Source organism: Macrobrachium nipponense, chromosome 4, assembly GCF_015104395.2.
Source record: "Macrobrachium nipponense isolate FS-2020 chromosome 4, ASM1510439v2, whole genome shotgun sequence".
NCBI lineage: Eukaryota > Metazoa > Arthropoda > Malacostraca > Decapoda > Palaemonidae > Macrobrachium > Macrobrachium nipponense.
The window spans coordinates 14,064,257-14,084,184 of NC_061100.1; the positions used below are offsets into that span (position 1 = coordinate 14,064,257).

At 37.8% G+C, this 19,928-nt stretch overlaps 1 protein-coding gene across 1 annotated transcript in view; it reads left to right on the plus strand.

Annotated features, from left to right (window-relative positions):
* The window catches only part of LOC135210722 (mitogen-activated protein kinase kinase kinase kinase 3-like), a 365,691-nt gene extending 346,038 nt beyond the window's left edge, over positions 1-19,653 (plus strand). The window contains 2 exon segments of the mRNA XM_064243517.1: positions 3,307-3,342; positions 19,413-19,653. Coding sequence (XP_064099587.1) covers positions 3,307-3,342; positions 19,413-19,488 — 112 coding nt within the window. The 3' untranslated portion in view covers positions 19,489-19,653.
* Positions 19,654-19,928: the final 275 nt, after the last annotated feature.

Here is a 19,928-nt window from a genome sequence, read left to right on the forward strand (position 1 = left end):
GCGCCAGTTTCAAAATTGTTATCGGTGGTTCGGGTGAATCTCAGACTTTACAGAAACCTTTCGTATCTTGAAAACTTTTCTTATGTAGAGCCGTTAAAATTTTTTCGTATTGGTCTTTCGTATCTCGAGTTTTTTCGTAAGTGAGCCTTTCGTATCTCGAGGTACCACTGTATATATATTGAAAACTATGTAAACTGCATTCCTATTGCATTTTTCATGAAAAAACCTTCAAATATTGAATATTTTGCATTTTTGGTATCACATTTCATCTGCCAGATGAGCGTTGTAGGCGTCATAACCCTGGAAATAATTTCTGATGAATATAATTGAAAATATATATATACATATATATATATATATATATATATATATATATATATATTATATATATATATATATATATACTATATATATTATATATATTATATATATATTATATATATATTATATTATATTTATATATATATATATATATATATATATTATATATATATATATATATTATATATATATATATATATATATATATATATATATATATATATATATATATATATATATATATATATATATATATATATATATATATATATATATATATATATATATATATATATATATATATATATATATATATATATATATATATATATATTACATATATATATTATATATACAGTAGAGCCCCGGTTCACAACCGTATTAGAACTCGACATAATCGGATTTCGCCACTAAATTTCCAATAAACTTTGTATCTGTTTTTAACCAAAAAACCAGTTTACCGACCCCCGACCATATGATGTTTGTAAACAAAACTGTTTCCGCCAGCCGCCGCTAGTTGGCGTCATCCAGTGCTCTCCAATGTAGCATAATTTCATGTTTTTTTAGCATAATTTGACCCAAGAATTGGAGCTTAGCATAATTTCTTTCACACTTAGGGTTCTAGTACAATTTTAGAATGTATTTTCACTAAAATTTTAAATAAAATGCAGGAAATTCCTCATTTCATACACAGTATAGTGAATATATGTATCTTCATAGTGAAATTGCCTCAAAGCAGCACTAACAAATGAGTTTAATTGCTAAGTTTGAACCCAACTAAGGAATGTTAAATTTTGTGAATATAAATAAATACCCACAGTGGCATGACAAACGATCAGTAAAGTGTTAATAATGTTTTTTTCTTCATGAGTAAGAATTGTCTTTTTTTTCCTTTTTTAAGTTTTATTTTTTTCAGTAGTTATCAAATTTTAATTATGTCTGAAGTGATTTCACACAATTTTCAAGTGTATGATTCTGTAGATCTGTAAATTAATCATTGTGATTGTGATCTGTTAAAGAAAAATGTGTTTCAGTGGCATGATAATGATCAAGTAATAAGTACGTATGTTTTTCTTCTCGAGTAGAGACTGGTTTGTTTGTTTACCTTTTTTTTTAGTTTTAATTTTTCAGTAAATATCAAAATGTTATATTTGAAGCAATGTTCACACATTTTCAAGTATTTATTAATTGTGTATGTGACCTGTTAAAGAAAAATGGTTCTCAGTGGCATGATAATGAGCAGTAATAAGTAAAATTTGTATGTTTTTCTTCACATTTGTATGTGTGATCTTCACACATTTGTCAAATAGTATACTAGTGATTGCATATCAAATGGTATACTAGTGATTACGTATGTGATCTATTAAAGAAAAATGGTGTTTTATTTCGAGTTTGCTAACATGTAAAAATCATCAAATTATTAGTTAGAATATTTTTCTGTTCGTTCACTTTGTATCATTTCACCTAATAATAAATAAATTTTTAAATTTCCATTACATCGTTGTTTTAGCTCAAATGTATTAGAGAACTGAGAATAATGATAGGTTAATAGCATAATTCTGGCACAAAATTGCACCATATTTGGCATAAATTCTTGCTGGACCAACTAGCATAATTTAGCAAAACGTTGGTAACACTGGTGACGCCACTCAGCATTGTTTAAAGTCCGCAGCTATTGTTTACAAACATTCAAACATGTGTCGTGTCTCGTACACCTTGCGCGCATTTCGTTTGCTTTTTTGTTGGTATCAACTCTATACGCAGTTACCTTTGATTCACATGGGTCCCAACTTTTACTACTGGCTACTATGTTCAAACCTTTTGCTATTGTTAATTTCTGAAATAATGGAAAAGTGTTTACATGGCATCTCGCATTTCCTTCTTCAAAATGTTTCCATAAATTTCCAACTCCAAAATAACCTTAAGTTTCGTCTATCCTCTCCTCTCTGCATGAAAGTGATGAGCGAAAAAAAATATTTAATCAAGCACCCTTGCTTGATTTTTTTTCAAGCGTAGACCTATTCTAAAACCATGCTCACACTTGAGGCGTGCGTTTCAGTAGCAAATGCAATACGTATTTTTCTGGGCTCAGCTCGTGTCGCTGCGCGAAATATCCTTTAATCTATATTTCTAGGGTAAATGTACTAACACATACCAGAGAATAAATAAATAAAGAAAAAAGGTCAGTATAAACTGACTCGCTCACCCTCCCAGAGGGTGTCGGTATGAACACTATGGCGAGTGAGACCACTACCACGAGCCAAATGCCAATGAGAATTCTCCCACTACAAAATTCCCCAAGAAGAGAGCCGACCCACAGAGTGGGCAGCACTTACTACTACTACTCCATCCCATGCTGCCGACTGCTGCGCCTCTGGTGGCCATCCTTTCAGTTAGCGCACTCGATTCACACGTGCCATTTTCTACTCGGTGTTTTTTGTGCCCTTTCCTTTGGATTTTATTACCATGGAGCGTGCAGCCATCGCAGCAGCTAAGTTAAGTACTCAGTGTTTATTGCTAATTGGTTTTTTCCGGCCCTGAGCCCGTATTTGCCGTTTTTTAGGTATAAATACGAACTCTAGGTCGGAAGCATGGCAGCATGGTTCTGCCTCGGTGGTGGTTCGTTCTGGGTCGCCCATACCCAGAACATCCCCTTACTTATGTACGCTCTATTTTATTTATCCGCTTTGTTTAGGTACGGTCTACACGGTTTTGTCATGCATGCATGTCTTTTACCTTATGTAGGCTCTTTCCATCCAGACCCTAGCCACGGCTCTTAGTATCGGCCTCGGCTAGCTTTGAGTGGTAGACTTGCCTTCGGGTTAGTCGTACACTCCTGGATTTTTTTCTCCTACTATATTGTTTTCTTTCTTTCATTTTATTATTCATTTGAATTATTTATGTGATATTTGTTAGGTTAGTTAGGCGTCTGGCTTGCTTAGCCTAGGTCATGGCCCATTGGGCCTATATGTTACCGCTCTTCAGCTCGGTTGCTTCCCGATAGCACTCTCTGATCAGCTGGTTATGTTTCTAGGCTTAGTTTTTGTTTGTTCTTATCGCCCCGTGGTCACTACGCGATCACGAGGCAGCCAGACACCTGTCCAGTCACCTTCCCCCCCTCCCGCTCTTCTATAGAGTCGGGGGGGTGGGTAGTTCTGCCCATGCTCGCTCCACATACCCGAGCCTGCCTCCCTCTCTCGCCCCCCAGGCGGAGGGGGTAGAGGGAACGGGACAGACCCAGACTGGACTCGACCTCTCCGGCTTCTCGGTCCCGGTCGGATGGTAAGGTGGGGGGGGGACTGGCCTTCCCCCCTACATTACTACCCCGTCGCTCCGTTACTAGCCCGAGTCGGTATGTCCTCTTGCTCTTTCCCACCTTACTAGGGCTCCTTTACCACCGGAGACCTGGCATCCAGCGGAAAGGTGCTAGTCTACCCCAACAGGGTGGACCGAACATACAGTCGGTCCCTTCTAACCTCTCCGTTTCGCTGAGTTACACACTCCGCCACGCATGGACTTAGTCCGGTACGTTCGAGTTTTAGGTTTAAGATCTATTATGTTAAACTATTAAGTTTATCTTAAGTACCTTAAACCATCCCCCCCTCCCTTCTTGTTTCACCGGATCCCTCCGGGGTTATAGCCTATTCAGGCGATTAAGGGGAGGGGTTATGCCCAAATTTTTTCCGAGCTCCGGCATGCAACGGAGTTCTGTCTTTTAGCCTGTAGTGAATAGTCTTTATGATACTCATGTGTCTTTTCACTTACAGACCACCAACTGTGAGCATCCGGGATGCGCCGCCACACTTCAGGACCCATGTGGACACGAAGTTTGCCGGTCCCATGCTCCATGCGCGACTCCGCAGGGGACATCCAGGTCTGGTACCATGAAACGTGTACCATCTGTTACGATCTGGTGAGCCAGCTTTTAGACGGGGTAAGTATTCCAACTCCGATAGCTGATCCTCATCTGTTATAGTGCTTAAGTTTTACATCAATCACTCTAACTAAAGGTAAAATTCAAGGGGTCTTATAGCCCCTATAATTTTAAGTTACGCTTTAAGTTAGCTTTAGTTTAAGTTATTCTTAAATCTAATCAATACCCTCTCTTCCAGGCGCCGGCCGTGAGGGATACCGCACTGGCAACCCTGCGGGCCATGGGTCCCCGGCTTGGTTTCGGAAGAACGCCGCCAAAGGGTATGCCACCCTACATCCTGTAGAAGAGGTTGGCGGTACTAATCTTCCCCGGAGGCAAGGCGACAGGCTACGTCGACCCAGTAGAGGCGGCCCCGGACTATCGCTTTCATCCAGCAACAGCTGGCTGCCTCGTTGACTGACCAAGGCCAGGACATCTCCTCGGAAGTCGCGACGCTGGATATCAATGTGGAACCTATGGTAGGTGTGGACGACCTGTTGGTCGAGGTAGGTAAGTTGGACACCCAAGGGATACCCTTGGGTGCAACTGCTTCTTCTACTCCTGCAACCTCTTCCATCCTTCCAATGCTTTACGGGTAATGAATTATATACTTCTCCTGACGCTTCAGTTAGACCCAAGGTCAAGGGTCAAGCAAGTGAAATCCTTGACGAAGACGTCGTCGTCGTCTAAGAAGACGGCTTCGGCGTCCATCCTCTTCTCGTAAGTCTCCGGCTAGGAATCCCTGGAGCGGAGAGAGATCTAAAGCTTCTGGGTCCGGCTCTAAGTCCCTCGAGGGAATAGATCCTCCAGAGAGAGATCTCACACTCCAGCGGAGTCGTCAGTTCCGCTACCCTTGGTTCCAGTTTCAGAGCCACCCTTCCACCTCCGCAGCAGCTCCGGCTTTGGACTCCAACGCTGGTCTGTTACAACAGGTGGGCGACCTGGTTGGGTCTCTGAAAAATAGCATGGAACAAATGATCTCTCGGTTGTCGGATAGGATTACCTCTCAGGACAACATTATAGCCGGACTGAGCCAAGCTCCCTCTAGCCTCTCCTCCACCTTTCACACAGGTGGAGCCCAGCTTCCCCCGTATGACTCTCTACCTCCGTTCTCAATGAACAACCCTTGGAGAGTAGCGTCATACGAACCCCTTCCAAGACGGACTCATTTCTATACCCCGTGGAATGTGGAACTCGGAGGATTGAGGACTTCGAGTTCTACCCGGAAGAACCTTCAGCCTCCGTTCATCGGCTACGCCAGCTCCCCGCCTCAACCGCCTCAGCCATGACTCGGGATGATAAAGTACCAAAGGAGACAGTCCTCTATTCACGTGGACAGGCTCAGAGAGAATGGCTCAGGTGTCTAGAGGACATGGATTGTTTCCTAATACGAAAATCCAACCTTTCAAGAGTCCGTTTACGATCTTTACGATGGATGAGAGTACCCCGCTCCCTTTCCTGACAAAGATCGAGACATCTACCATTCCAGCAGCCCAGAATGGGGATCCCTGCCTCAACTGAAGGAAGCAGATCCTACATCTCCGTTACTTCCTTCAGCCGGAGAATTATGGGAAGACTTACCTAACACCTTCTCAGCTGGCAAACTCAACCGGACTGTGCTATGGAGCAGTTTGGTGAGAAGCTACCTAGGCTTCCAGATAGCCTTATTCAGGCAGAATTCGACGCCAAATCGCGGTTAGCCAGGTCTATTAATTCCATGGCTATGACCGAGGTGGCTACCATGGCCTATGGGTCAGAACCGCTCTTCAGGCTTCTTACCAAATCTTTGACTCAAACGGTACAGTCAGATATGTTTGAGTTTGCCACTGCTAGGACGAATTGTAGGAAACATGTCCTACAAGAAGCAACTATTCGGCACGAGGCCGAATAGGTTGCGTTGCGTCAAGCATCTGGGGAGCAGAACCTCTTCCCAGAAGCGATGGTGAAGGAGGTTCAGTCAGAGGCTACGAGATTGAACCAGAGCCTTAAGGGACCGTTGGGGGTCTTACGGCCCAAGAGAAGACAGGATCTAGCCGGTAAGGGTAAGGGTCAAAGGAAACCTAGACGTTTCCAGCCCTACCAGAAGAAGCAGCCACGCTTTTCTCAGCAGTTCCGGCTGTTCCCTTGGTGCAAACAGCCCAACCTTCCACCTCAAAGGCTCAATCGCAGCCGATTTATGTTATCTCCCCTCAGCCTCAGCCCCTCCACCTCTTACGCCCTCTCTCCAGCTTACAACCAAGCCTTCGAGGGTCAAGCTTCACAGAAGTATGACCGCTCGGGTAAGGGAGGCAGAGGTAAGCGACCCTTTCGTGGGAGAGGATCGGGAGGTCCCTTTAACAGGGGAAAACATTTCAGGGGAGGCCGAGGAGGCTACCAGAACCAATGAGGAATTTCAGGTAGGAGGGAGGCTGTTTCACTTTCGCCACCGTGGAACTTCAGCAAGTGGGCTCAGAGCACTGTGTCAAAAGGCCTGGGTTGGAGCGGTTTAACGAACCCACCCCCATCCAGACCTTTCCGCCAACTTCCTTCCAAGGAATTGACGGAGTATGCGGAGGATCTCCTTCAGAAAGGAGCTATAGCGAGAGTCAAAAGGTTAAAATTTCAATGGACGCTTGTTCAGTCGTGCCAAGAAGAAGGCTCACAAAAAAGAAGGGTAATCTTAGACTTGTCCCGCTTAAACTTAGCCATTCGCTGCGACAAGTTCAAGATGCTCACGATCTCGCAGGTGCGGACCTTACTTCCCCGTGGGGCCGTCACCACCTCTATCGATCTTACAGACGCTTACTATCATATCCCTATTGCAAGACACTTCCGTCCGTATCTGGGCTTCAAGATAGGAGACCAGACATGTTCTCCTTCACAAGGTAGTTTCCTTTTCGGGCTCAACGTGGCACCCAGGGTGTTTACGAAGCTGGCGGAAGTAGTAGTTCAACAACTCAGATCGCAAGGGGTTATGGTAGTAGCGTATCTCGACGATTGGTTGATCTGGGCTTCAACAGTCGAGGAATGCAACAAAGCAACACTGAAAGTAATTCAGTTCCTGGAATATCTAGGCTTCAAGATAAACAGGACCAAGTCAAGACTCACTCCAGAGTCAAACTTTCAGTGGCTAGGCATTCAATGGAATCTATCTCCCATACTCTGTCGATTCCATCATCCAAAAGAAAGGAAATAGCGAAGTCAGTCAAACAATTTCTGAGTCACAAACTGGCATCAAGAAGATCTCAGGAAAGGATCCTGGGTTCTCTCCAGTTTGCATCAGTGACGAACATCCTAATGAAAGCCAAACTGAAGGACCTAACCAGAATCTGGCGCTCACGAGCAAATGTCAGGTCCAGGGACAAATTATCCTCAGTCCCTCTGATTCTAAAGAATCGACTCCGGCCGTGGGCGAAAGTCGAGAACTTGTCGGTGTCAGTGCCCCTTCAGTTTCCCCCACCAGGGATCACCATCCACACAGACGCGTCATTAAGCGGTTGGGGAGGATATTCCCAGTTCAAAAAGGGTTCAAGAAAACGTGGTCACCTCAGTTCCGTCAGTTCCATATAAACGTACTGGAAGCAATGGCAGTGTTCTTGACTCTAAAAAGGTTACGTCCGCCAAAGTACTCCCACATAAAGCTAGTCCTGGACAGCGCAGTGGTGGTACATTGTGTAAACAGAGGAGGCTCCAAGTCACGTCATCTAAATCATGTCATGATAGCCATCTTCTCCCTGGCGGACAAGTTCAGTTGGCATCTCTCCTCCACTCATATAGCTGGAGTGAGAAACGTCATAGCAGATGCTCTATCCCGATCAGTACCTCTAGAGTCGGAATGGTCACTGAACAACAGTTCGTTCCAATGGATTCTTCAGAGAGTTCCAGGTCTACAGGTGATCTCTTCGCATCTCAAGCGAACCACAAACTCCCGTGTTATGTGGCCCCCAACCTGGACCCTCTGGCCTATGCCACGGACGCCCTGGCTCTAAACTGGAACAACTGGGAGAAGATTTATGTCTTTCCTCCGGTGAATCTTCTCATGAAAGTCTTAAACAAACTCAGGACATTCAAGGGTCAAGTGGCTCTAGTAGCCCCAGACTGGCCGAAGAGAGCATTGGTACCCTCTCATTCTGGAACTGGGTCTTCGCCCTCTTCGGATCCCCAATCCCAGGCTCTCCCAGTCAGTACAAACGAAGACTGTGTTCGCTTCCCTCAGGGATTCTCAAAACCCTAACTTTATGGATTTCATGAAGTTTGCAGCGAAAAGGGATGCGAATATTGACCCTCAGAATATTCTCTTCTTGGAATCAGATAAAAGAGATTCAACTTTGAGACAGTATGATGCCGCTGTCAAAAAGTTAGCAAACCTTCCTGAAAGAATCAGATATTAGGATCATGACAATCAATTCAGCTATATCCTTTTTACAGATCCTTATTTGAAAAAGGCTTAGCAGCTAGCACAATTACGACAAACAAGTCAGCCTTGAAAAAGATTTTTCAATTTGGGTTCAACATAGACTTGACAGATTCCTACTTCTCGTCTATTCCCAAGGCATGTGCTAGACTTAGACCTTCGGTAAGGCCTACGTCGTTATCATGGTTCTTAAATGATGTTCTAAAGCTGGCTTCAGAAACCAATAATGACACATGCTCGTTTATAATGCTCTTAAGAAAAACCCATATTTTTATTAAGCTTGGCCTCAGGAGCTAGAATTTCAGAACTGTCGGCGTTATCCAGAGATCCGGATCATATTCAGTTCCTTCCCACAGGGGAAGTGCTACTTTTCTCCGGAACGTAGCTTTATAGCAAAGAATGAAGATCCTTTGATGAGGTGGGAACCATGGAGGTACTACCCCTTCCACAAGATGTATCTCTTTGCCCAGTTTCAGCCTTACGAGCCTTTCTATCTAGGACCTCCTCATCCTCATCGGGTCCTCTCTTTAACCTCTTCATTACCGAAAGTTTGTTTGGAGGTAGGTGGGTACCACCATTCAAGTCTACTACACCGCACCGGGTGCATAAAGGTGGTATGCGTAGTACCACCAAAACTCCTCTTTTCAGATAGGGACTTCCAATCATTCTGTAATTTCGGTTTGAAGAGTTTGGAGCAAAATAAACAGTATGACACGATGCCAGACGTATGATGAACCCAAAAAAATATTATTATTGCTTATAGTAGTGTGTAGGTGACAGATGAACTGCGTCTCAACAAAAAATCACAAACCAGACAAGCGTAAACATGTAATAACTTCTACCCAAGTAAAAAACCAGTTGTATCATCATTTACTGTATTTATTTATTTATTCACATTACATTTTTAAAAATAAAAGATATGAACACCAGATAAATGAAGGTAGAAATAAAGCCTTATAGTAACTTATATATATAAAAAAAACAAACCAGAGAAAAAGCGATTTTTTCTGAGGACAAGAAACTTGAAAAATTAGTTTAGATACCCCTGATGCCCCTAAAGTTGTTTTCTGTGATGAAACTAATCTTAGAAAAACGTAGAAAATGACATTGCCCAATTTTTGAAAGATATACTATAAAATTTGCGATTTCCATATTTATTGGCGGGGCTTTCGCTTTAGTTTTTGCTCTTTTTTTTGTTATTACGTGCTTATTTACGGTTCTATTTTGATAATACTTTATGTGCATGTTCCAGGTGCGATATACCAACATTCTGTAAGACCGAATTTCTATTCAAGACCGTAGTTTTCTCACCGACCAACCAGTGTCCCTTGTACAAGGGACACTGAGTTTCACATTTTTTTTCATAAAATCATTTATTTTTCCTTGTAGGATGATAAAACTAACAGAGAATATGCGTTATTATAGTGCTAATAATACCTGATAATTTCATTAGCCTGTCTTGATTAGTGTATTTTTGGCAAATATTTTTACGATCGGCACCCCTCCAAACTTGAGTCACTACCGAGAGATTCAGTTCGGCAGCAAACGCAATGTTTACATTCTGCTCACCCCCACCCGGTAAAGAAGGGGTTAAGAGAGAAAAAGGTGGCACTTTATCTATTAAAAAAGGCATCAGGCAACAAATCCTGTACTTCATTAAACAAGCCAATCCTGACTCTTTCCCAAAAGCACATGATGTCAGGGCAGTAGCCACCTCAATTAACTATTTCCAACATATGAACTCGATGAGTTGAAAAAAGTATACTGGATGGAAATACGTCCGAAGCAGGTTCAAACGTCATTAACTTAAAGGTCCTTGGAAGCTCTGAAATTTTCAGCAGTTGCAGCGGGGAACATGTTTCCCCTGACTCTGACTAATCTTTAGTAGACGATCCCGTCCTCCTTTCTACCTACCTCACCCAACAGTTCGTCTATTCCTGCCTTGTTCATTTACGGTCACCTTGTGTCTTAGCTGCTTTTATGATGATGTAGTGGGTGTCCCTTATTTTTTTGCTAGGGACACTCACATTTGATGATGGATATTGATCTCGTAGATGTCATCTCCTTATTTTTATGCTAGGAGATACATCTTATTGTAATGGTTACGGGTTTTGTATATTAAGTCATATACATTCCTTTATATATTATTATTGTTGAGTTTGTTTTGTTCAACTTTTATGTTAATTGCTTTAGAATGTTTTGATACATAGCTCTACACGATACCATTTTGTACATATATGACATATTACTCCTGTATATATGTATATTACCTTAAGTTAAGAAATATTATTAGAATTAAGTGTAATTAAGCAATATTTCTATTTGTATCATTGTGTATATGTATCCTATAGCAATTATATTCTTTTACTTTTATTTTATCTTTTATTTGAGACCTCTTTTTTATTTTGTTGATTTTCTTTACAATCTTGTGCTATTTCTCTGGTACGATTTCGCGCAGCGACACGAGCTGAGCCCAGAAAAGGGATTTTGACGTAAGGAAAAATCTATTTCTGGGCGATTGGCTCGTGTCGCCAGCGAAATCCCGCCCTACCATCCCATCGCCAAGATTGTCTGCTAACTTCAGGATGGCCACCAGAGGCGCAGCAGTCGGCAGCATGGGATGGAGTAGTAGTAGTAAGTGCTGCCCTAACTCTGTGGGTCGGTCTCTCTTCTTGGGGGATTTTGTAGTGGGAGAATTCTATTGGCATTTGGCTCGTGGTAGTGGTCTCACTCGCCATAGTGTTCATACCGACACCCTCTGGGAGGGTGAGCGAGTCAGTTTATACTGACCTTTTTTTTCTTTATTTATTTATTCTCTGGTATGTGTTAGTACATTTACCCTAGAAATAATAGATTAAAGGAGATTTTCCGCTGGCGACACACCGAGCCAATCGCCCAGAAAATAGATTTTTCCTTACGTCAAAATCCCTTAAGTGTTAGGTTTGGAGTGAAGGCAATGTTATGTACGTAGGTTACATGTGCGGTTCGGTAGCGAATACAATCTTTAAGCTTTGTTAAGCTTGCCGTAAAGAAGAGGTTAGCCATAGCTTAAATCAGAGAAGCCACTATGCCATATTAAGTACGTAGTAATTAAGAAATTAAGACGAATCTTTTATGTCGTACTGTAATACGTCAGTTTACGTGTAAGATTTGATAGTGAAACCAGTTACATACGTAACATGTTCGGTTCGGTAGCAACGCAATCTAAGCTTTTTAAGCTTGCCGGTAAAGAAGAGGGTTAGCCTTAGCTTAACTCAGAAAGCCGCCTACGGTATACATTAATTATAGAAATTAACCCTCTTACGCCGAAGCCCTAAAAATCAAAACCTCTCCTGTATGCTTGCGCCGGTTTGGAGTGAGCGCGGAAGCGGAAAAAATAATAATTTTTTTCAAAAAATCACAGCACGTTTTAGTTTTAAAGATTAAGCGTTCATTTTTGGCTCATTTTTTTGTCATTGCCGGAAGTTTAGTATGCAATCATCAGAAATGAAAAAAAAATAATATCATTATAATATGAAATAATGCGAGATATGGTAGCGAAAAAAAAAAAAATTCATAGATAATTGTATTCAAATCACGCTGTGCAAAAAACGGTCAAAGCTAACGAGTTACTTTTTTTTTTCGTTGTATTGTACACTAAATTGCAATAATTTTGATATATAATACATAGTAAAACAATAAAAGCAACACCGGAAAAATATTATCACAAAATGATGTACGAATTCGTAACGCGCGGTCGTAAAAAAATGTTATTTTAAAAAATTCACCCGTAATTCTAAATATTGTTCTAGAGACTTCCAATTTGTTTCAAAATTAAGACAAATGATTTAATATTACGATACTGTAAGAGTTTTAGATTAGAATTGCAGATTTCGACCATTTCGGACGAGTTAAATTTGACCGAATGTCGAAATTTTTATATATATATTTTTTTATATGCACATATTTCGGAGATGGAAAAAGCTACAACCTTCACTTATTTTTTATTGTATTCTTCATGAATTTGCGCACATTTTGATATATGAAACTCTATAAAACGGCTAATATGAAAAGGAGCAAATATTAGGATAATGCGATGTTACGTATTTTTTCGGAGACTTGCGGCCGCGGATCGGGCGCGCGGAGTGAAGGTAAATATATTTTCAAAAATTCACCATAAATCACAATATTGTTCTAGAGACTTCAAATTTGTTTCAAAATGAAGAAAAATGACGGAATATTACTAGGCCGTAAGAGTTTTAGCTTACAATTGCGTTTTTCAACTATTTCGGTAGAGTCAAATTTGACTGAACGTGATTTTTTTTCTATTTATCGTGATTTATTTGCAAATATTTTGAAAAAAGAGAAAGCTACAACCTTCAATCATTTTTATTTGTATTCTAAATGAAATTGCGCACATTTTCATATATAAAACTTTATGTAACAGCTAATTTTAAATGGTGCAAACATTTCGACAATCGCACAAAAAAATTCTGATTTTTTTCGGAAGAGTTACCGCGCGGCGGCTAGGTAAAAATGTTTTTTTTTTTTTTTTTCATAAATTCACCGTAAATCGAATATTGTGCTAGAGACTTCCAAGTCGTTGCAAAATGAAGGTAAATGATTGAATATTACTAGAATATAAGAGTTTTAGCTTACAATTGCGTTTTTTCGACCATTTCGGTAGAGTCAAAGTTGACCGAAAGTTGAAATTTTTTGCACAACGTTATTTATATAAAAATATTTCGAAACTGATAAAAGCTACAACCATGGGTTGTTTTTTTTTTGTTTTATTGTGCATGAAATTCGCACATTTCCATATAGAAAACTTTATGTAACGGCAAATTTAAAAGGGTGCAAACATTAGGACAATCGCAACACATTTATTGGAAGAGTTATCGCACGAACGTAAGGAAAATTTTAAAATTTTTTTTCATAAATTCACCATAAATTGAAATATTGTGCTAGAGACGTCCAATTTGTTGCAAAATGAAGGCAAATGATTGAATATTACTATAAATATAAGAATTTTAGCTTACAATTGCGTTTCTCGACCATTTCAATAGAGTCAAAGTTGACCGACAGGTTGAAATTTTTGCACTTATCGTTATTTTATATGAAAATATTTCAAAACTGATAAAAGCTACAATCATGAGTATTTTTTGTTGTATTTTACATGAAATTGCGCACATTTTCATATATAATACTTCATGTAAAGGATAATTGAAAATGGTGCAAAAATTATGTCAAAGTGACGAAATAATTTTTTGAGATGTGTCACTGATACTTTTTTAGTGCGATAAGAAAGAAACTCGCTTGCGCGCCTGCGTAGTGATTGTAAACAAACAACGCCTTGATCCGTGAACTCCCAGCATCCCCCAAGGCGCATGATTCAAAAGTTTTCGGCTGGTAGGCCTATAAGTAGTTTTTCCGCGAATTTAAAAAAAAAACACAGACCGACGTATGATACGTCCAATCGGCATTATACGGGAGACATTTTGACTCGAACGTTTAATTCGTCCAATCGGCGTAAGAAGGTAGGGTTAAGTAGATTCTTTTATGTCTACTGTAAAAATACGTCATTGTTTACGTGTGAGATTGGTAGTGAAACACTGTTACATACATAACGAGTGCCGTTCGGTAGCGAACGCAATCTTATCTATGTTAACTCTCTCTCTCTCTCTCTCTCTCTCTCTCTCTCGCTTTTCTGATCCCTCTCTCCTCGTCTCTCTCTCTCTCTATCTCCTCTCTTTATTTATTTTTAAATAATTTTTTTTATTTAGATCTCTCTCTCTCCCTCTCTCTCTCTTTTATATTTTTTTATATATTTTTTTATTTATTGTCTCTCTCTCTCTCTCTCTCTCTCTCTCTCTCTCTCTCTCTCTCTCTCTCTCTCTCTCTCTCTCTCTCTCTCTCTCAAGCTTGCTGGTAAAGAGGAGGTTAGCCTTAGCTTAAATCAATGAAGCCGCTATGGTATAGAATAATTATAGAAATTAAGACGATTCTTTTATGTCTACTGTAAAAAGACGTCAATGTTTACGTGAGATCTAGTAGTGACACAGTTTGCATATGTAACGCGTGCGCGGTAACGAACGCAATCTGTATGCTTGGTTTATAAGCGTCCTCGTAAAAAAGAGGTTGAGCTTGATATTAAACTCAAGAGATGCTGGTACGTAATGGTATAGTAATTATAGAAATTAAGAAGATTCTTTTATACTTATACGTACGTATATAGTATGTACCATGCAGTACCATAATAATTGTCAAAGTCCAATAAGCTTGAAACCAGCCCTGATATTGGACAATTTGCCAGTAAAGACGCACCTTTTTTTACAAGGACATTTATGAAACAAAATAGTTAGTATCATAACATTTACTGAAAGATAATTTTCAAGCGATTTTGTATACAGTATTGCAGTCGACTCCGTATAAGATTTACCATAAATTAATATCGAATGTAAACGTTTCTAGGCTTATGCGACGATATGGTTTGTTTACTACCATAGTTCCCGCTATAAACCACCAGGGCTGCACTATGGTTTGTTTACATTCTTAAATGCCGACTTACTGTAGGCAAATTTTCGTAAGTTTTTGATAAATATAAATTGGGTTTAATTTTAATTGTTTATTACTTTACTACTGTAATAATTAGACTTGCTTTTCAATGTTTTTATTATATTAGCAACACGTTTTATGCCTACCCCACTACACTATGTTTTCTTCACTATTACCTAGGTAGCCTATGGCACTTGGTCAACAATCTGTTGGACGCTGGCCAGTTTTCTTTTATACTGTATACTATTATACATTTAAAATTATAAATATATGGTTTAACATGATATTTATTCAAAACGTTTTAACTTATTTAGTTGTAATTTACATGTAATGTATTGTATAAAAAAGCAAGGTTAGGGTAATAACTGATGGTCAAGACGGATTAATTATCCATTTTCAATTATTTCTTATGGGAAAACTTTATTCAGTTCTCGAAATAATCGAATTTCGACGCTCCTTCTGGAACAAATTATCGTCGAGAACCGAGGCTCTACTGTATTATATATATTATATATATTATATATATATATATATATATATATATATATATATAAATATATATATATATATATATATATATATAATATATATATATATATATATATATATTTTATATTTATATTTATTTATATATATTTTATATTATATTATTATATTATTATTATATTATATATTTATTATTGTATTATATTGTATTATATATATTATATTATTATATATTGTATTATTATATATATATTATATTATTATTATATATATATATATATATATATATATATATATATATATATATATATATATATATATATATATATATATATATATATATATATATATATATATTATATATACGTATATATATATATATATATATATATATATATATATATATATATATATATATATATATATATATATATATATATATATTTATATATATATATATATAATTAATATAATATATATATATATATATATATATATATATATATATATAATATATATATATATATATATATATATATATATATATATGTATATGTATACAGTGGACCCGCCCCCCATATTCGCGTTCTCCAGATTCCGCGGACTCAGACATTTGCGGATTTCTCTCGGGAACGTTTCCCCGCATTATTCGTGGAAAATTCGTGCACTTCGCGGATTTTTCTATGATAAATATCCACAAATTCCAGTTTTTTTTTATGAATTTCATCATAAAATGCACTTTTTGTGATAAAACTATTTAAAAAACCAAGTATGAAAATTTTTAGTGGGTTTTTCTTGAGTTATAACTAACAAAATAGGCAGTTTTTTTTGCGTTATAGGGGTTCCAAACATTCGTGGTCCTAACTATTCATGGGGGGTGGGGGGGGGGGGGGGTGGGGGGGGGGGGTAGCCACTGTGAGAAAGAGTGGTGGATATCTTCAACAGTTTAATAGGGTACACAGTGAGATCAGGTGACAAAAAGTGGAAATAGGAAAAAGAGAAAATGCATATTTGTTGAAAGACACTCAAAATTAATAAAAAAAAAAAAAAGAAAAAAAAAAAAAGCAATAATAATTTTAAAAGTAAAAAAAAAAAATTTTTGTAAGAATAATTTTTTTCCTAGGAAATTTACAAAAATTACTCATACTCCAAGATCATCATAATAGCGCTATATGATATACAACAAAGTCCATACTGTTATATGACAAGTTAAAATCTCATACAGTACTGTTTTTGAATGTGTTGCCTTATGTCTAGTTAGGAGAACTTGGATGTCATTACCCATTAATGGCTTATTTTTAGTGAAGAGTTGTCCACAATTCTGTCTTATTAATGTTAAAGACACTCAGTGTTTTTTTACATTTCACAGATTCTACAAGTGCCACAGAAACATTCAGAAATTCCCTAAAAAATTCATTTCATTAGATCAGATGCTTTCTCTAAAAGTAATATTAACCTGTTATAAATGTTCAACTGTGCTGAAACTCTGCTCCTGTAGTCATTATAAGAAATGCTTGTTAGGAGAAGAGTGTATGTCAAAGTAATACCTATACACCAAAAGGCACACGGATAACATATATCTGCTTAAAATTATGTTTGGATTTGGAGCTATAGTAAAGTTTTGCCCCCGTCCGCCACATATATAGAGTATCATTCCAGCTAGTGTCTAAGATCATCACACATACAGGTACTAGAATATGGTTGTTTACATTTGGTCCTTAATGATAAAGTACAAACTCCTTGGGATTAGGTCAGTCCTCAGAGTACTAAATTCATTAGATCCTTTAGCAAACGTGGTAGAGGTGTAGTTAGTCACTGGATGTCCAAGGTTTATTTGGAAGTATCAGCAGATTGAATGAGTGAGTACATCATCTAGCTCTGACTCACACCATAACTTCTGATCTTTGCTATGTTGCATGGTGTTCATAGCTTGTCTTTCATCCAGTTACTTTTGCAAGATGGATTTAGACCTGATCTGGGGCATGGTTGAGAGGCCAGCCTGTATTGGCATTTTCTCCATGTAAATTTGTAATCTTATTGCCCAGGCAGCAACTGCTGAATGTTATAACACACTTCCACCACAGTATAGTTTTGTGCATAGCATGTCTGGTACACAAGTACCCTTTGTAGCAGATTTTTCAGTCACACTATTGCTATTGATAATTTCCATGGCTGTAGGTTTAAATGTTATTTTTCATTAATGAAATTATTGCTAACCCATGACTGAACCAAACACTGACCTTTCCATTGTCAAGGCGCTCTCATCGTTAAGAATACCAATTGGCAATACAGAGTTAGGTTGTACATAGTTCACCTCAGTTTAACTTCACATCAAACATCTGATCAAAAATTTTGATTGGATTAGACAACCACTTGTCTTGGTGAACTTACCTGACCTGTCTTAATCCGTGTGACCTCTTCCCAAAGTTGCTTTGGGTTTTAAAAACCAAATTTACTTGATTAGACAAACTCTGTCATAGTGATCTCACTTGACTTGATATAATCCATTCCAGGTCACGTTATTCATAATTTTACGCAACAGTTTAATGCTGATTTTTCTTTCTTTTTCTAAATTAAAACACTCGTTAATTTACTAGCAGTTTTGTACAGTGTTCAGACCGACATATCCTTAAAAAAAAAATGATTTAATGGCCAAAATTGTGTGTACCAGTATTATGAATCTTAACCATTTCATCCATGACTTTTTCTGGTTTTTGTGATTGTTTTCTAGTGACACTTTTCCTGGATTTGACCAGTGATCACCTGATCTCTAGCGAGCACACAACTTTCATTTATCCAAAGAACTACCTGCAGACTTCATTGTAGGATCCTTATCAGCATGTGTTAAAAGAAAACCTTATAAGTCTACAAATAAAAAGGCATTTTGGTCTAAACCATTCATTCGGAAGTCTATCAAAAAATGTTTTGTATACAATATCCAGTGATACAGTGAACAAAAATCCAAGCTTATACCATGAAACTTCCTATTGTAGCCTGATTTGAACTTAAAATGCAAGCTTTTATTAATTTAGGCAAATGCACTGAACTTTTTTTTTCTTTTTTTATTGCTTTATATGTTGTTTACATCTTTAGGATAGGCGAAGTTCATCAAAAGCTAAGGGGTCCCTGTTATAGGTTAACCATAGGAATATTCCCTTAACCACATTTTATACTATTTTCTCCCATCCTCTTCTGATTTTTTAGAGGTGAAAGATGTTACTGTATAAAATAATGGCATAGTATTTTATGATATATGTATGGACTTTTGTGTCTGCTCGAGTAATATTTGCACAGGTGAGATTTTATGAATATTCAGTAATATATAGGAGCTGAAGCTGAGTGTTGTTAGTTTTGTGAATGTATAAATGATCATGGGTAAGGAGGTTGGATCATTTGTGTAATGATGAAAGCCAAGGAATCTGATAGTTCTCCTTAAGACCTCTAAATATCAAAATGTAACTGGATGAGTTGATAAATAACAGCAAGTTGAATGTATGTACTGATAGTGGATCTAAATTAAAAACTAAAAATTTACTGGGATCTTCTATGCAGTACAGAGATAAAACCATGATTTCCTGATTTTCATAGGGTTGCTGGTATCATACCAGGCTTCCACAGGTGTCCATCTTCCCCCTTGTTTATTACTAATATAAATTGATTCAACTTATAATTTTTAGTGTTTCCATACTAACGAGTTACTTAATATTCCCATCCCTTTCCCATTCTGGATAAACACCACTTCTTCAGCGTTGTAATAGTGTCAAGCAGAAACATGGAAGTACGAGATAGCGAACAAGGCGTCAACCTTTATGTTCTTGCCGGACATGAAAATAGTTACTGAGGAGTAAATAAGCATAAGCGTCTACAATTATTACATAAAGTCTCCTGAGGATAGTTGAGTAAGCCATAGTCCGATTATTCAAAAATCATGTTTTGTCCTGTTTTGTTTTTAGGGTATTCATACAGATGTTGGCATGTTACAAATTTATTTATTTTTGGCATGCATTAGTTTATTTTGTTTAGGTGAAGCAGACTTATAAATAATAGTTGAATGCAAATATTGGTTTTAATCAGCTTCATCAATTTATTTTTTGAGAACTAGGCTGATAATCATTTTTGTTTCAATAAATTATTTGTGTTCAATACAACATAAATGTTGATATTAAAGATAGTTATTATACCGTACAATTTTAATATATGTATTTGGCTTGCATGTTGATCCTTTTATATTTTCTATGTTAGATATGGCAATTATTACTATGGACAGAGTAAATTAAAGCA